The 17,832-nt window shown below is 34.5% G+C and overlaps 1 protein-coding gene across 3 annotated transcripts in view; it reads right to left on the reverse strand.

The window, feature by feature from the left end:
• Positions 1–17,832, reverse strand: part of Pld (Phospholipase D) — a 384,903-nt gene that overhangs the window by 23,344 nt on the left and 343,727 nt on the right. For all 3 annotated transcript variants that reach the window (XM_072521096.1, XM_072521094.1, XM_072521095.1), the window contains exons 6-9: positions 12,836–12,987; positions 8,843–9,123; positions 3,984–4,219; positions 3,676–3,926 (exon numbers count right to left, since the gene is read on the reverse strand). In XM_072521096.1, coding sequence (XP_072377197.1) covers positions 3,676–3,926; positions 3,984–4,219; positions 8,843–9,123; positions 12,836–12,987 — 920 coding nt within the window. The remainder of the gene's footprint in view (positions 1–3,675; positions 3,927–3,983; positions 4,220–8,842; positions 9,124–12,835; positions 12,988–17,832) is intronic.

Genomic DNA, 17,832 nt, shown 5'->3' on the forward strand with positions numbered 1-17,832 from the left:
ATTCACAATAACCATCTGGTATTAAATACAAAAACTACAGCAAAAATGTCTCAGTAGATATATCGGTTGAAATATCTCACCACTCCCACTTTGAAGCTAAAAATCATTCCTACAGACGTCATAAGCCACGTTAACAACCGTATTTTACGTGAGGAGCTGACTCGGTGTGACACAAACATTACAAGCTAAGAGCCTGACGTCACAAACTACGCCCTGTCGTATTATAAGTGAGGCACTCACTCGGTGTTGACATGACGCTGAAGTAACATCATCATTCTGTTTCTAATTCCAGCTTCCCATCTAGGGTCATAAGAATATCAATCCCCTTCTCAGACATGTCCTGCCTAAGCCTCTCACACCGGATCTTTTTTGATATTCCTATCCTACCTCTACCAGGAACTTGCTGGAGGAAAGGAAGCTTGATGCTGGAGTAATTCTAACACGATATTCGACCGTGGGCATGGATTGTGATGTAGGATATAATATACCGACTTCTCTCACAAACGCTATCAATCATAAAGGAAAAAGATCTATCGTAATATTTTTCCAGCAATCAGCAACTGTCTCAAGAGAAGTCGTTGCAAATTGTGTCATAGGTGTGATTGTTTGAAGTAGTCGTTAAAGATGAGAAAGTCGTTAAACGAGAAAGAATAAAATTGATGATTAGGTTACGAAATTTGTATACTCGAAGCCAAATAGTACCATATTTGCATTTTTATGATCCTGGAATATCATATTCAAAGACTGTGCTGTCAAAAAAACTTTATACCGAAAATTATAGGTAAATAAATGAATTTCGAAAGGGCCTGCGTAGCGCAAGCGGTAGGATGCTTGCCTCGCAAGCCGGTGGTCCGGAGTTCGAATCCTACCGCCGGCAAGAACATCTAGACATTTTAAAAATGTCTATAGGCCCCAGGTCGACTTAGCCTGAATAAAAATGAGTACCTTGGGTAAAACCAGGGGTAAAAATAGACGGTTGAAGCGTAGCACTGGCCATGTTACCTTCTTTGTATACCGTAGGCCATAGATATAGCAGACTACCCTGCTATACTCCCAAAGCCGCGACAGCGGTATAAAACGGGAGACTATTATTAAATGAATTTCGCGAGGCTTTTAGAGAATCCTATTCAAAAACATAAGTAATTTTACAATAATGATGGAAGACTATATCAGCAAATATACTCAAGGTAAGTGCATGATAAATTCTGGGCAAAAAGAGTTGTATGAAGGTTAAGTACTGTTAAATTCACCATTTAAAGGCAATTATGGGGACCATTCACGACAATCTACATACCACCATACCACCAAAGAAGATGTAAAGGAAAAATTAGATACGGTGGAAAAATGATTGAAAACAGTGAATGAAAGATTTGAAAAAGTAGAAGATAATTTCGGTGGTGTATACATGCTGCAAGCTGAAATGGATGCATTAGAACAATGGCAAATGTTGTTAGCCTGATGCTTTGTGAATGTGAAGAACAGTAAAGCTAATCCGCCACCCCATATATTGCTATTTATAATTGGTAAAATCGGCAACACTTTTGAAAGCAACATCCCTATAGGAAGCGACTTAGATTACTTAATGATATGAGTGTAGGCACATTGTTATCTTTCTTAAGTTGGCGCTCAACTTTCTGTCTACTTAATAGTTTTTCTAATCATTATTTTTCAATTTCTTTAGTTAGCTTAACCATAGACATGGCAACTCTTGACGTCCGTCTGTGAGTTTGATTTCAAAATATTCTTTTTGAAGAAAGGGAATCTTTTTATGTATTTCTTTCGTCTATTTAAAGTGGGATTTTTGTTCCGAAAGTCATTTATATTGTATTTAAATCTCCATTGGGGTAAGTTACATAATATTCTTTTTTTAATAAGCTAACCTTTCTAAACTAAGTTTCTTTTCAACTTTTATGTAGGTGTATGCAGCTAGGATCTTTTATTTAATTTAACCAATTTATTCTAATACTAATTATATTTATGTAATCCTAGCCATCTGCTAAGTATGTTCTTTATAAAAAACTTGTAATTTTGTAAAAACCTCATGGCAAGGCAATATTTTAAAATTTCTGATGTCGCTAACACCAGGTCTTTGAAATTTTTCTTGTCCCCTTTTTGGTCGGCCTTCCCGAACCACGTGGTGTACCACACAGAGAACAAACTGCATCAGTAACATAGCGGCTAACATGAAGAACTCAACATCTACCTGAAACTAGTTCAACTTACACCCACACATTCAGCTTTCGTCCAAATATTTAGCTACATCCAACGGCCACACTGAACCTACATTCAACTGCAACTGTAACTGATCGGTGTACTTCAATTTATATCCTGCTACACACAAAAGGAATTACTACCAGATGTGAAAACTAGCGCACACTGTCACTAATATCACATGCTTGTAAAATATTGTTGCATATCATCAAAAACTGATTAAAAAACTTATCTACATTACCAAATACCTCAGGAACACGCGGGGTTTGTAAAGGTACAGGGGAACAAATCCTGAATCTTAGATAACTCATTGAACAGTCTAGAGAATTTCAAGTATCTACGATTATATGATTCGTTGACTACCAAAAGGCATTTGATTGTGTAAGCTGGATAAATCTGTGGTCCATTTGAATAGAAATGGGCACACCAATGCACCTGGTGACACCTGGTACAGATTAAAAATCTCATGGCAAGATTAAAAATCTGTACCAGTCCAAATTAGCAACAGTACGACTAGATCAGAAGTTCTCAAACCAATTCAAGACCGAGAGAGATGTTTCACAAGGATGCGTGTTGTCTCCTGACTTATTCAACATTTATGGTGAACATGTCATGAGGATGGCTTTAGATGGATTGGCCGGTGGAGCAACAGTGGCTGGTAGGAAAATCTCCAATTTAAGATTAGCTGATGACACTACACTTATAGCAGCAAATGAGCAAGAAATGTTTAATCTCCAGCGAAGAGTTCAGTACGAAAGCAATAAAGTTGGTCTGAAAATCAATAAAGCTAAGACAAAAATAATAGTGGTCGACAGATTCCACACTATTCAAATGAAAAACATGTTAAAGGAATACCGGAATACAGGACAGTTTTGTCTATCTCGGGTCTAGTATAACTAACGATGGTAACTGTGAAGCAGAACTTCTGAGACGTATTGTTATGGCAAAAAATGCGATGAGTCGCCCAACTAAAGTTTGGAAAGATAGATCTATCTCTCAAAATATCAAGATGGGACTCGTGAATGCCCATGTATTATCAATATTTCTATACGGGGCAGAGGCTTGGACTCTTCACAGACGCGAGCGCCAAAAAATTGATGCTTTTGAGATGTGGTGTTGGAGAAGAATGCTGCGCATAACTTCCATTCTAAACCAACTCGAGATTAAAAAAAACCTGTCCACAATATGTCCGCAACGTATTTTGCAATTTTTCAGTTACGTGGTTCGCAGAGGTAACGATACTTTGAAGAGATTAATTGTTTCTGGGAACATTTCGGGGAAAATATCAAGAGGACGATCATCAACTAGAGGGTCCGACCAAATGAAGATTTCAGCTGGGAACTCATTCTGCGAAGTTCTCAAAGCAGCTGAAGATAGGGGAAAATAGAGAAACATTTTTAGGAATATTTGAAGAAATCACAATCCTCAGTAATGGGGAAAGCTCCCTATATTTCGTATAATTACCTGTGTTTGTCGTCATCCCATCGTCCGTAACAAAGATCAATTCCTCCGACGAAGGCATAAGTCTGATCTACTACCACCATTTTCTCGTGATGCGCCCAAAGAAAAATACCGGTTTTGGCATGATCGGGATGTCTGAGGACTTTTATGTTGGGCGTCGTTTCCGTCAGTTTATATTTACTGTAGAAACTGTTTAGACCCAAAGCCATTTCGACTTCTTTGTAAAGTAACACGTAAATTTTAACTCCTTGATCCTAAATATAAATATACAAGTTTATATAAAAGATTAATATAGTTGCGTATTTACTTACCGCCTTCCGTTCTAATATCCTCTTCAGTTGCCAATATTCGCCTTGGATGATTGGCCGCTTCAGATATATTTCGGGACTGAGCCACCAATCGGTAATAAAAATTTCTTCTTTGGCATTTTCCAGAGCATCCGCCACCGACGACATGTACGTCGACCCGTCGACGAACCAAGAAGCCATGACGTTGATTCGTATCGGAGCATAGGAGTGATACCTGTTCGGTTGAACGAATTCTCTAGCTTAAAGTAAGATTAACTAGTCAGTTCTACAGATCAATATTTTGCAAATTAAAAATAAAATATATGTATACAGTACGGTCGCGTTAAACCGAACTCAAGGTCGTCCGAACGGGCTCACGCGACTCCCCCCTGCCGCCCCCACGATTGAGTCTACATGAATAAACATGACGAACATCGGTTTTTTACTTTCCTTGCCCATCTACATATTATTTAGTTCTGTTGCTGAAGCTGTTAAAGCTCTGAACACGGCCATCAGTTGGGCAGAAGACAAGCTCAACAGCATCATGATCATGATTCTGAGGCGTATAAAAGACAGAGCATTTGATCAGCACAACGAGACCAGGCGTCCAGAAAAAGATTTTTTACTGCTCCCCGTTGAAATTTATATAGGTAAAGCATTTTCACTCATTTTCATTGTGTTTGTGCAGTTTTTCTTCTCGCAATAAAAAAGTCATAGGTAAACCGAACGATGCGATCATTCCAACAACCCGTTTCCCCGAATCCGTTCGTATTAACCTGACCGTACTGTATGAAGAATATCTATTAGATAAGTACGTGTAACGTCATAAACGTTTCATTTTTAGTTATTATCTTCGAATAACTATTTTATCCCCAATTTCGTTCTTGGCCAAAAATTTTTATTTTCCGTTGGGACTTCAACGTAATTTTGGGAAGTCTTCAATACTGTATATTCATTGTTCTTGTTTGTTTTTTTTCGACTAAATTTCCTATATTTCAACAATTTAAACCTAACCTGTATAAACCTATTGCCAGTGTTTAAGATTGGTTTCTATACACTATTAGCATCTAACACCTCCAAAAAGAAACTTAAAAAGAAGCAAATGAGATAATTTTATTACCATACCTATATTTTCATCTAAGATCTGTAAACGGGGAGCTATGTAGGTAAATATATCAATTAAATCTATTAAGCTACTATTCTTTTATTCTTACACTTATTAATGAGAGTAAGGGTTGGTTTCCCTTACTTTACACGCTATTCTATGACGCTACCAGTGACGAATCCATCTTGTGGCGCTAGTTCTGTGACGCTAGCCTCAGCATTTTATTATAGAGGGAAAAGTAATACAACGTTAGTATAGAAGCTTCGCTTCAAAAAGATTGAGAACTAGGAAAAAGAGCGAGAGTAAGGATAATAGTTAGAGTGAGAAAAGGGAGCATCACTCATAGAGATATTGTAAAAGATAGCTAGGGAGCAGCGAGATAGCTGGAGATCGAGAGGGAGAGAGATACAGAGCGGAAGAGAGTTGGTATGCGTTACCTTAGAGGATTATGCTCTCTCTAATTAAAAAGATATGTGCCGTCCTGTCACTATCCTCTGTTAAATCGAATAATACTCGAGTTATCTTCGCAGGTAACTTTAGTGTTCGAAAGTTTCATCTGGGCTATCTTGATAATTAGGTTTAGAACTTCTTTACATCCGAAAAAAAAAGTTACTTACGATCGGTATTACAGAGAAAATGGGAAACATATCTATAAGCGTGCAGTAGAGTAAAGCTGGCATAAAATATAGTTTAAAACTGTGTCTATCTCGTTTTCGTTAGTGTCTAACAGTTTCGATAACTATAAATATTCTTGGGTTGCCTAGATGTTTCAGAGGGCCACGGAACACACTTCGACGTGAATAGTTTAGTAGTTTTATGATTCAAGCTAGACAGAAAAATAAAACTAATACGTATCAGTATAAAATCAAAAATAAATCTATGACTTCGAATTCGAATTTGCGAGTGGATGGATGCGGCTGATAGATGAGTACTACGGTAAGAGATGTAAAAAGTTTTACTCATTAAAATCCACAAGGAAACTAAGTTCTTGTAGTTGGCTGTATACCATATATTAAAAAATTTATAATAAAATCCTTTATAAAAAGGTATATAAAAACCCAGTCGAGCTATGTTATTTATTCCGAAAACGTTTTGTCTATTTAACATAGCCCGACTGGGTTTTTATATACCTTTTTATAAAGGATTTTATTATAAATTTTTTACTCATTAGTTAAGACCTTGATGAAACCGTAATATACATATATAAATATTTCTAGTCTTAATCTATACTTTCTTAATTTACTGGACCACTGGTGTTCTTCAGTGGCTGTTATTCTTAAGTTTTTATTTGTCTTTATGCTCCTAGTCTTAACCAATGAGCACAATATGATGAAGTGGTAAAATTTAAATTCACCTAATTTACACCTAATTCGTTGGTTTACATCTAATTCGTAATCTTGTATGACTTCGAATTCATTGAATGTTTAAATGTCATTAGAATAGCACAGTTACTCCTGATACACAGTATTTTGTGTTCTTTGTTTTATTTACGTGATAATTACCGTTCCATATCCGCACATTCTGAAAATAAGAGGAAGATACAGATGTAATACCTATATATATACATATATGCTTCAGAAGGCCACGGGACACACGTCGATGTGAATAGTTTAGTAGTTTTATGATTCAAGCTAGACAGAAAAATAAAACTAATACGTATCAGTATAAAATCAAAAACGAATCTATGACTTGCAGTCTTGCGAGTGGATGGATGCGGCTGATAGATTAGTACTACGGTAAGAGATGTAAAAAGTTTTACTCATTAGTTAAGACCTTGATTAAACCGTAATATACATATATAAATATTTCTGGCCTTAATCTATACTTTCTTAATTTACTGGACCACTGGTGTTCTTCAGTGGCTGTTATTGTTAAGTTCTTATTTGTCTTTATGCTCCTAGTCTTAACAAATGAGCACAATATGATAAAGTGGTACATTTTAAATGTTACATCTAATTCGTAATCTTATATGACTTTAAATTCATTGAATGTTTAAAGGTCATTAGAATAGCATAGTTACTGCTAATACACAGTATGTTGTGTTTTTTGTTTTATTTACGTGATGAGTACTGTTCGGTGTCCGCACATTCTGTTTGTTTCTTGAGGATGAATTAAATAACCTTACAACCGATATATCCGACCTCAAGCCCGAAAATAAGAGGAAGATACAGATGTAACACCTGTATATATAACCAAGATAATTTTTCCCGTTTGGGCATAAGTGAAAAACGATCAACGATCTCAGGAGCAAATGATATATTTAAACAACGATCGAGAGGGCTAAAGATATATTAGTAGGTCAATGACGTAAGGCATCAGCCATGATATTATTGGATCGATGTTTCGAAGAATGAATATAAAGACGGCATTAGCAATTTTAGATGGATAAAGAAGAATACCAGCTGAACAGATTCGATCTTATAAATATCTTTGTACTTCAATGAACTAGAATCTTCAATACAAACAAGTATTGATGTCTTGTATAAAATCAGCGAGGTGAGTTTAAAATCATGAATGAAGAAATTGTTTACATCACGAGAGCAATCTCTTGCATCGAGAATGAGCACAGTGAATCGTTATGTACTCTCTCTTCCTCTTTATGGATTAGAGGATTGAACCTTCAATAAAGAATCAACAGAAAATATAATTTTTTGAGAAGTAGGTGAATTGAAGGTAGGCAGAATTTGAAGATCTTCTGGATTCAGAGAATGATTTGGCCAATTGTCAGTGGCACATTGTATTTTTTTAATTATGGAGATCGTTCTAACAAAATAGCATTTATATTCGAAATATACAAATTTATAGTGTAAGTTTCACAAGTATTATGTAACGAGTCCGGAAATAACAGTTAAAATTTCCTGCTGTGGGTTTAACACCACAAAATAATTCGGCTTCAGGAAACTATATCGCAATACCTAAAATTTGTGAATTAATTATCGATATAGGCCGGAAATATTTTTAGAAACGTTTTCATAATAAAAAACTTTAAAAGAAATCAGAAAAACACATTTTACTACGGTAGTGACCATAATATGATAACGAAGTGGTAAAATTTTTTTATTACATCTCTAATATGATTAAGTAAAGTTATTTATACACATAGTAGCTATAAAGTTCTATGTTTACTTGCTACCGAAAGTGCTTAAAAACCAGAGTTTATAACATTTTATAGCTTAATTAACCGAACGCGTTCAATGTTTGTAAATATTGTAAATATACAATCTGGGCTTTAATTATTTAAAAGGCACAATCAAAAAGGCGAAAAGATTATACGTAGAGATAGAGAAGAGTAGGGTAGTGTTTGAACTCTACGAAATATTCCTATATATCTAAACTAGGGTGAGATACCCACATTTTAAGAGATACAAAGTACGAAAATTTAATTCTTATAGGAAAAAAGTAGAATAAGGAAAAAGATGAGCAAATTTTCATGAGATCTAGAAAACTAGAGTACATACAGGAAGCAGCTAAGAGTCCAGATAAGGAAAGATGTGTTAAAACCACAGGAACAGGCCAAAATAGAAATATAAAGGAGGGGCCATATAAAAGAACAATTCTTAAGAGAAAAGCGACTAACCTATCTCTTATTAAACCTATAAACTTATCAAACAACCTAATTGTAGAGAATAGAGATGGCTAAAATTATTAGAAGTGTATCTATAAAGTACAAAGCATATCAATTTTTGGGAAATCCGGTGCGAAGGACCAAACATGTATTAGAATTACTATCCGTGTTGGGTGCAAAACGGAACACTAATATTTACAAAATAAGACTCACCTGTAGTAGCGGCGATTTCTTTCAAATGATCCGTCCATTCTTTATTTTTCCTCCTGGTCCAACACTTGAATCTGAGCTCTCTGCTTAAGGTCTGAATCAGAAAACCGTTTTTGTTTCCAGTAGCGTATAATCCGGCCGCTACTTCGAATCCCTGATCGAACAAAACGATCGCCTTGATCCGTCCCGTGTCTGGATTGATGTAACCGAAATAGGTATCTTTCACGAAGAACCAACGTTTTACGTATCGCGTACACATCAGATCGTGAGAGATGTGTTGCAACCTGAAATATATCAGTACATATTTATATTCATTATCTATATACCTAGCCATTAAAAAAATCGTAACCAAATGTCAGTACATGACATTTATGTTCTGTCGTATATCAAAGTGTTTTAATTGCTAAGGCTAATATTCGTGTTTTACATTAGGTCGGTGCATTTGCTTAGATTAGAGTCTTTATAAGTTATAGATAAATTCAGTTGCCGGCATATACACATCTGCTAAAATTAAGTGAATCAGCTTTGTTTCTATAATAAGTGTCTATATAAATGACCAGTTCGTACTAATCCTTGGCAAAATATAGACAGTAAAAACGATTAGTGTGTTTTACCGGTTTCCTAAATAATAAAGAAAAGTAGTTTTAAGTATTCAGAGCAGTGGCTATACCGCTGAGGAGACCTAAAGAGGTCAAAATACGTATAAGCGGCTTGCCGCTGCTATATCGAAACAAAAATCTAATACCGTCATTATGTTTTAAAAGTAGTTTTGTTTAAAATTTGTGAATTAATGGATTACGATGGAAATAAAGGATCAGTTTTAATCATTCTCTACCACTTAATTATATTAACATCCACTGACTGGTAGTATCTTACTTAATTCTCTGAGACGTGAACGAAGTTATTCATCTGGTAGAATTAATAATACAAATGCGAAGAATCCATATTTTTACTGTGTAATATTATGTGAGACGCTTTCAAAGCTATATAATAAGTCCTTTAGTCATCGTATCATTTGTTTCCCGTTGTGTATAATTCAACTCATACTTTGCAACTTAGATTTGAGATAGTTGATATGTATCATCAGATGTATCAATATAGTTGCGGGCTCTATTCCAATAGTCGTAAATGTTCGAACTATTATAGAATATATTAATGATACTACATAGTACAAATATGTGGAAATGGTGAAGAATGAAGGCGATAACGGTGGAAAGTGTATAGAGTAGACAAAAAGGTAAAGTAGGCACTATCACAGTCAGTTAAATTATTTAAAGATTACATAAGAACGGACAGAATCAAAGAAATAGTGAATATCGAAACACCACTTAAAGATAAACCCTTAAAACTCATCCATTCTTTACGGTTTTGCGCTCTAAAGGAGTTTAAGGGAGGCCCTTATCCAGCAGTGGACGTGATAAATAAAGGCTTGATGATGATGATGATGACGACTTAAATATAGCAAAGGGAAAACATTCCTAACAGATGAAGATAAGTTGTTTAGAAGATAATTAATGGCAACAAAAGAAACAACGTAGTATCCTTGATATTCTTCACAAATTACAAATTGGCCTATGGAAATAAATGTGTATACCTTAGTCAGAAGTCTTTTTATCCCATTTAGGGGAAGGTTTAACTTCAGGTAGACAATATTCACTCCTCAACTCTCTGATGACATAGATAGCGAAGTCACTACAAGGAAACAAAGCCTTGCGAAATAGGAAGGTAAACAAAAAGACATCCTGATCCAAGAAAGCGTACTTACCTGGCCCTTAAGAGAGCAAGGCATAGTATACATGCCGACGATCCGGCTATTGCAGAACTTCAATAATAGAGCTCAAAGGTATCCTAGAAAATATGTCCAAAACACACATGGAAAATTACTTCAATTCGAATACCTTAAAAACAAACAAGAGAAGAGAGGACCAACGTAAATACTTTGATAGGTCTCTAATATAGAAGCACCATAAGATAAAATGTCATCATCACAAACACCTTAATAAGAAAACTGACTTGAAGAAGAACAGGATATATGAAAACTATCCCAATCAACCTTCTAAGCGGCAGACTTCTCGTTAACCAAAGAACACAGCACAGCTACTGTATATATAGAAAAGTTTAAGCAAACCAGACGAACGCCACATAAAACCAACCACTTAAAGAACAGGCTAAAATCCAGAGAAAAGTATCCGTAAAACGAACAAAATGTCCTGTTTCGAACAAAACCTACACCTTCGATGATCTATGGTTGGCCAGCGATTTATTAAGGGACGTGGACCGTTAGTGAGTTCAGAATCTCAATTAAAATTAAAATTAAAATTAAAACTTTTAGGCCATACCTTTTCACTCTTCGAATAATAAAGTTTATTAACGTAACAGTAACTAATATCAAAGTTATTTGTTGAATTGAAACCGAAAGTGTATAAAAATAATGAGAAAATATGTCGTATAATGTAACTAGCTGAATCTGGTTCAATGCTGGTGTTATACAAGCTGGTCTCTATTTATTTAAAAGCCGTAAGCCAAAGAATGATCAGATTATATATAAATAGTCAGACACTGTGCTTTTGTGACAGACACCAAAATTTTGGACCTTCTGTAAAGTTCTAGATGTTCTTCAACCTTGAATCTCGATGATTTACGGTTGGCCAACGACACAGATCCATTATTGGACCGAAAAATTTGATTATAATTAGAGAGGAATCCGAACATATTGTCTTAGTCTGTCAATACTTCTTTAGATGATTTGTTTTATTGATTTGTGAAAATGTCTTATTTTTTGTAATAACCTTCAGAGAATCGATATAATTGCTAATAGAGAAATAAACGTAAGAACGAGTGATACGATATCAGTAAAATTTTAACTTAATATGGAGAAATCTGATTAGGGAAGACGATCCTACTCACAGATGATGAAGACAGAAAAAATGTAGATGATTGTTGTTAAAATCGTCACAACCAAAATCAACTTCTGTGATAAATGCGTTTGTATTTAAAATTAATTCTCCAAAATTTACTAAACATATTATAAACAAATTATTATTGGCTAATTTGTCTTTAAACATCAACTGCAAATGGGTTATCATTATATTTAATAACATGCATATGATAATTAGCAAAGATTTTTATATAAAAAATATTGCAAATATAAATATTGATTAAGTGTAAAGTAGAAAAATTATATATAAAAAATTTAATCGAAGAATTACATAAACAATAAAACCTTTATCACTTATAGTAAATACTAAAAACGTTCTGTTTCTATACGAACTGTTTAGAAGAATTAATGTTAAAGATGCTTGGATTTAATATAGGAAGACGAAAAAGAGAATAAAGTAGAAAAAAACAAAAACAATAATAATGTCAATAAGAGAATGTTGCATTTTTGCTGCTTGTATAGGCGTTTAAAAGCACCTTCATTATAATTAGATGAAAAATAATTCGATTTGGCAGATAAAAGAAGAAAACGATTTGACAGTTGACGCTTTACAGATGACGCTTGAAATATGATATTCGACACGTGACATAAATGTCGAGGCTTGTAATATAAAAGTGAGAGGGCGGAAGAACAAGCAATCCATCTTTAATCTGGTCTCTCCAATTTTCGTGCTCTAAAATTCTCCTCATTTATATTATGTGTCAATGCTCCACGTTGGGCTCCAATTGTATGCAATTGAAAGCTGATTCTCTTATTAAGTGGCTTCGTCTAGCTCTCTCAGGTGTAGGTACATTCTTGTCTTAATATAAAGTGTACAATTGGAGCTCAACGTTCTCTTGCTTACATTGGCCTTAAACGTTATTTGGCGAAAATACTTGAAATACTTGTAAGAGCCCGTGCTAGTCACGATCACAACGAAAATAAAAAAAAAAGTCCAATATTTGCCTGGTTAAACCACTTCATCGTCACATAAAATCCGTATTTTTGTATTTTAGAGCATAAAATTTATAAATTCTAATTTAGATCAACATATTAATTATATTAATTAGACTACTCACCTTATGCAACAAAAACAGTGGCACAGTCCGAAGAAAACGCACCCAGTTTGTCCGGGGTGTGTACTTCCCGTTCGCTTTTTAACAAACCCCTCTTTACCTTTCAGTCCCAGTCCTTCAACAAACGATAAATGAGATACTTCCAAAAACTCTATCTAAAAAAGTGTGACAAATTGACAAAATCGTAGTTAGCTAATAGTTAATTACATTAAAATATACAGAGTAAGCTAAGGAAAACGGTTCACCATGATATTTGACAATGTTTATTACATGTTGTGAACCCATAGACACGAATATGCATGCATGCAGTAAGATGGACTGTGCCTGATAGTAAAGGCGTAGAAGTGCTAACTCAACTACTAGCAGACTCAATATTGCAAAATTCATAATACTCAGTTCGTCGTAGGGATTTCAATAGCCACAGCATCGCTTGGAGGTAACATTGAGACAAAAAATGATGCAGATTTGCTGAACAAAGGGACAGAAGCCAATTACTTGGAACCCTTGACTGAAAATTACATGCTAATTAAACAGCAAAAAAGTTTACAAACAAATCCCAAAGACCTAACATAAACCAAAAAGGATATATGTGTAGGCAGCAATAAGAACAAAAAAAAAATTAGATGCCTCACAACTGCCTTTAGAGAAAAGCCGTGGGCGTGACGTTAAGTTTTCGCACCAGCACGATTTTATATCCTTTTCTGGCAGAAGTAATGCCTTTACGAGTTCGTCTTTAGATGAAGGTGACACATCCCACCGGAATTCTCTACTAGTGATTATATAGAATGAGAGTAGAGTAGTCCCACGAGGGCCTTGTCTCAGATACCAGTAGCCCCGTTCCTACTACCCATGTTTCAAATGACGGCCCTGCGCCGCTTATTTCTCTCATTTCTATTCTTTATGGCCGACCCTAGACAGAATATCCTAGATGACTACTACACTTTTGTAGAGAAAGTCAAGAAAATACCAAGGCGATAGATACCCAAAGGCCTAAACAGCATTTCATACCAGACCTTTCCGAGGAAACGAAAACCATCTTGGCCAAATACAACAAACTATATAAGGAAAACCAATTCACCGAACAAACGATAGCGCGTGGAAGAGCACTGATGGAAATACTCAGCGAAATACGGTAAACAAAGGAAATGTATACCTTGGACAGAATGGATACGACACACTCTTCAAGAAGTTTAGTTGCGACCTCACTGAGATCAAGCAATTCCAGAACAAGAAGCTCACCAGTTCCTACTGGACGGAAAGCCCAGTTCAAGATCGCAAAAATAAAGAATAATTAGAAGCTCCTAATTTGAAAGATAGAACTAGTAATATAGTTACTAATACTAGAACTAAACAAATCCATCGACTCAATGAATTATGGCAAGGCCTGAAACAAATAGCTTGAGCCAATAACCAAAAACTTTTTTGAAGCTGTTTAACAGCTGAATTAATAATTTATTAATGTTTGTATTTTGAGAATGATTTGCGAAGAGGAAAAAGAAACGTCAATAAACTTATTTCAACCTTTAATTGTGGCTTATTTAAAATAGTATCTGATTTAAAATGCCTAAAGAAAATAGCTTCAAAACTTTTTAAAATCCGACCGCTACTAAATAAGCTAAGGAATCAGTTACTTAAAGTTCCGAAAGAGGAATTTTTAGCCATAGATGAGCAGATAATTCCAACAAAGATGCGTTCATCTATAAAACAATATAATCCGCAAAAACCCCACAAATGGGGATATAAGGCGTTTGTTCTTAGTGGTATCAGCGGATTTTCCTACGATTATCAATTTTTTGTAGGAAGCCAAATTAATGTTGTACCCGATGGTTTTCCTGATTTAGGGGTAAGTTCCAATGTGGTTCTTCGGCTAACAGAAACAGTACCAAGACTTATAAATCACAAAATATTCTTTGATAATTGGTTCAACAGCGTCCCATTGCAAATTTATCTAACGAAACAGGGTATGTTACCACTAGAAACAGTTAGAATAAACAGAGTGCCAAACAGTAATATGCCAAAAGAGACTGAATTAAAAAAGAACGGCCGAGAAGCTATGGTAGAGAAAGTCGCCACAATTGGTGGTACAAAAATATCTGTTGTTACATGTTGTTGTGGTATGACCACAAATTAATAAACATTTTATCAACATATTGTTCTGAAGCTATTTTCTTGTGGCATTTTAAATTAATTACTATTTAAATGGGAATAAGCCACAATTAAAGGTTAAAATACGTTTATTGAAGTTTCAATTTCCACTTTGGAAATCGTTCTCAAAATACAAACATTAATAAATTCAAATTTTATCAACATATACTGGGAGTATGCCAACAGTTGACGTTAAGCGGTTTACGAAAAATGATAAGACACATATAATGGTCCCATGTCCAAAAACTGTAACGATCTACAAGTATATGAGGGGAGTAGATCTCCTGGATTCAATGTTGGGATATTATAGAATCAAACTAAGATCCAAAAATGGTACATGCTTATATTTTTCCATATTATTGATTTGATGACTGTCAATGCGTGGATTCTTTGAAGAAGAAGTGACAATGAGCATAATCATTTAGCTCTGGCAGATTTAAAAATGGCAGTAGCAGAGTGTTTCTGCAAAGTTAATAAAGCTGGTTTTACTACAAAAAGGGGTCGTCCGTATGGAGCTATGGAAAATTGACAAAACAAGAAAAGAAGGGATCCAGCAACCGATATTCCAATGCAAGATGTACGAACAGATGGATATGGTCATCTTCCATTATGGTGTAGTGAACCTAACCTAACTAAACGTCATTTTTTTATTAATTTTACTTGTTGAATCTTGTTTTAATGCATCGTGTGCCATATACGGCACACAAAAAAAAACTAAAAAAATACAAAAAACTAACCAAGCAGGATTTTTTTTTATATTATCACCGTAATTTTGAAGTCAAGTTTGTAATCATAGATTTTTTTATAAAAAATAAAAAAGTCAAGCAGTAAGGAGTTATAACTACTTAAGATTGAAAGGAACCTGAACTTGCTAGCAAATAATGCATTTTCTTCTTGCAATAATAAATTTGTTTTAATTTAGATATATCTACTGCAAAAAAAGTAGTATAGTGTATTTTTATGTATGAGAGAGTAATAAAACAATAAATTATGTATGCAAATCCCTAAACTGTTGATACGGGTGACTCAATGAAAAACAGATATTTGTCAACAAGTTTACAGAAGTATTGATAAGTACTAATGAATTTGCAAGAAATGTAAGATGTTTATTTTATTGGTTATGTATAACCAATAAAAGTTTAATAAGTACCTGCCTATTTGCAAAATAAAGTTTAATTCTTTGCCTATTTGCAAAATAAAGTTTAATTCTTTAGATAAAATAAGACGTTTTATTTTATCTGAAATGAGTGCATTCCACGAAGTAAGGGTTTCAACAATCAAACATTTAATTCTTTAATTCCAGGAATCTACGACAGTAATTGACTAGATAATTACCTTCTAAACTTATTCCACAGAAAATGTGATAGTGGGTTTTTCCATTTTGTATATAGGAAGGTCCAAGTGGCGTATTCAAAATTCTTAACAGTTCACTAAAAGTAGGTACTTCAGTTGCAAGGTGCAGTTTATTGTGTATACTAGTGTTATGGAAAATTTGGAAGTGCCGTGTAAACGCCAAAAAATTGGTCCTCTAACAGTTAATGAAAAAACATTAATATTTAATTGTTTTAAATCATTTACAGACAAACGTTTATATGAAAGTGTTGATGAGACCGTTGAGTTAGTTAGCAGTACACTTGGTGTTGGGAAATCTACGATTTACAGAGTTTTACAGAGGGAAACCAAAATTTCAAATAGAATATTATTTTAAAGAAGGACTTCGACGGAAAGTGCATGAATTCTTCTTTAGACAAGAATTTCCAACATTGGATAAAGTTCTTGTCTCAGTTCGAGATGATAAGGATTACCCAGAAATGAGTCGAAGTACGTTATGGAAACTTTTAAAAGAAATAGGCTTCCGCTGGAAAAAGAATCCCAGAAAGTCTATTTTATTAGAAAGAAGCGATATTGTCATATGGAGAAGACATTTTCTAAGAACCATAAAGGAAATGAGAAACCTAAAAAGCAAAATATTTTATCTTGATGAAACATGGATCAACGAGGGTCATACACCAAATAAATTTTGGCAGGATGAAACTGTTACAAGTCAAAGGCACGCTTTTGTAAATAACTTATCTACTGGTTTAAACCCACCATCAGGAAAGGGACGCAGGCTGATAATAGTACACATTGGCAGTTCAGACGGTTTTGTTGAAGGTGGTTTATTAACTTTTGAATCAACTCGTACCGGTGACTACCATGAAGACATGAACGCTGATGTCTTTCAAGAATGGTTCGAACAAATGATAGATCTTCTTCCTAAGAACTGTGTAATAGTAATGGATAATGCAAGTTATCACTCCAGACTTATAAAAGGACTGCCCACAACCAAGTGGTTAAAAAAAGACTTGCAGAATTGGCTGAGTTCAAAAAATATTACGTACCATCCCGGATCTATAAGAAAGGAACTTTATTCGTTGTGTGCCCTTCATAAAGAAAAATTTAAAAAATACGAAATTGATGAAATTGCAAAAAATCGTGGAATGACAGTACTTAGATCCCCACCATATCATTGTGATTGAACTGGTATGGGCACAGATAAAGAGTGAAGTTTCAAGAAAAAATACCACTTTTAAAATTCATGATGTTAAACAGTTGTTTTTGGAGGCCGTAAATAATGTAAAACCTGAAAACTGGGAAAAGCAGTAAATCACACTATTAAAGAAGAGGAAAAAATGTGGAAGCTGGACAATATTACTGATAAAATGATCGAGCCAGTTATTATAAATCTTGGTTCTGAAAGTTCATCTTCTGAATCTGATTTGGATTTGTAACAAGTAGCTGTAAGTTTTATATTAATATTTTTATTCATCTATTTAACATACCTTAGACGGTTTTAAAATCTCTTTTTCTCTTTT

The sequence above is a fragment of the Diabrotica undecimpunctata genome, chromosome 1, assembly GCF_040954645.1.
Source record: "Diabrotica undecimpunctata isolate CICGRU chromosome 1, icDiaUnde3, whole genome shotgun sequence".
Taxonomy (NCBI): domain Eukaryota; kingdom Metazoa; phylum Arthropoda; class Insecta; order Coleoptera; family Chrysomelidae; genus Diabrotica; species Diabrotica undecimpunctata.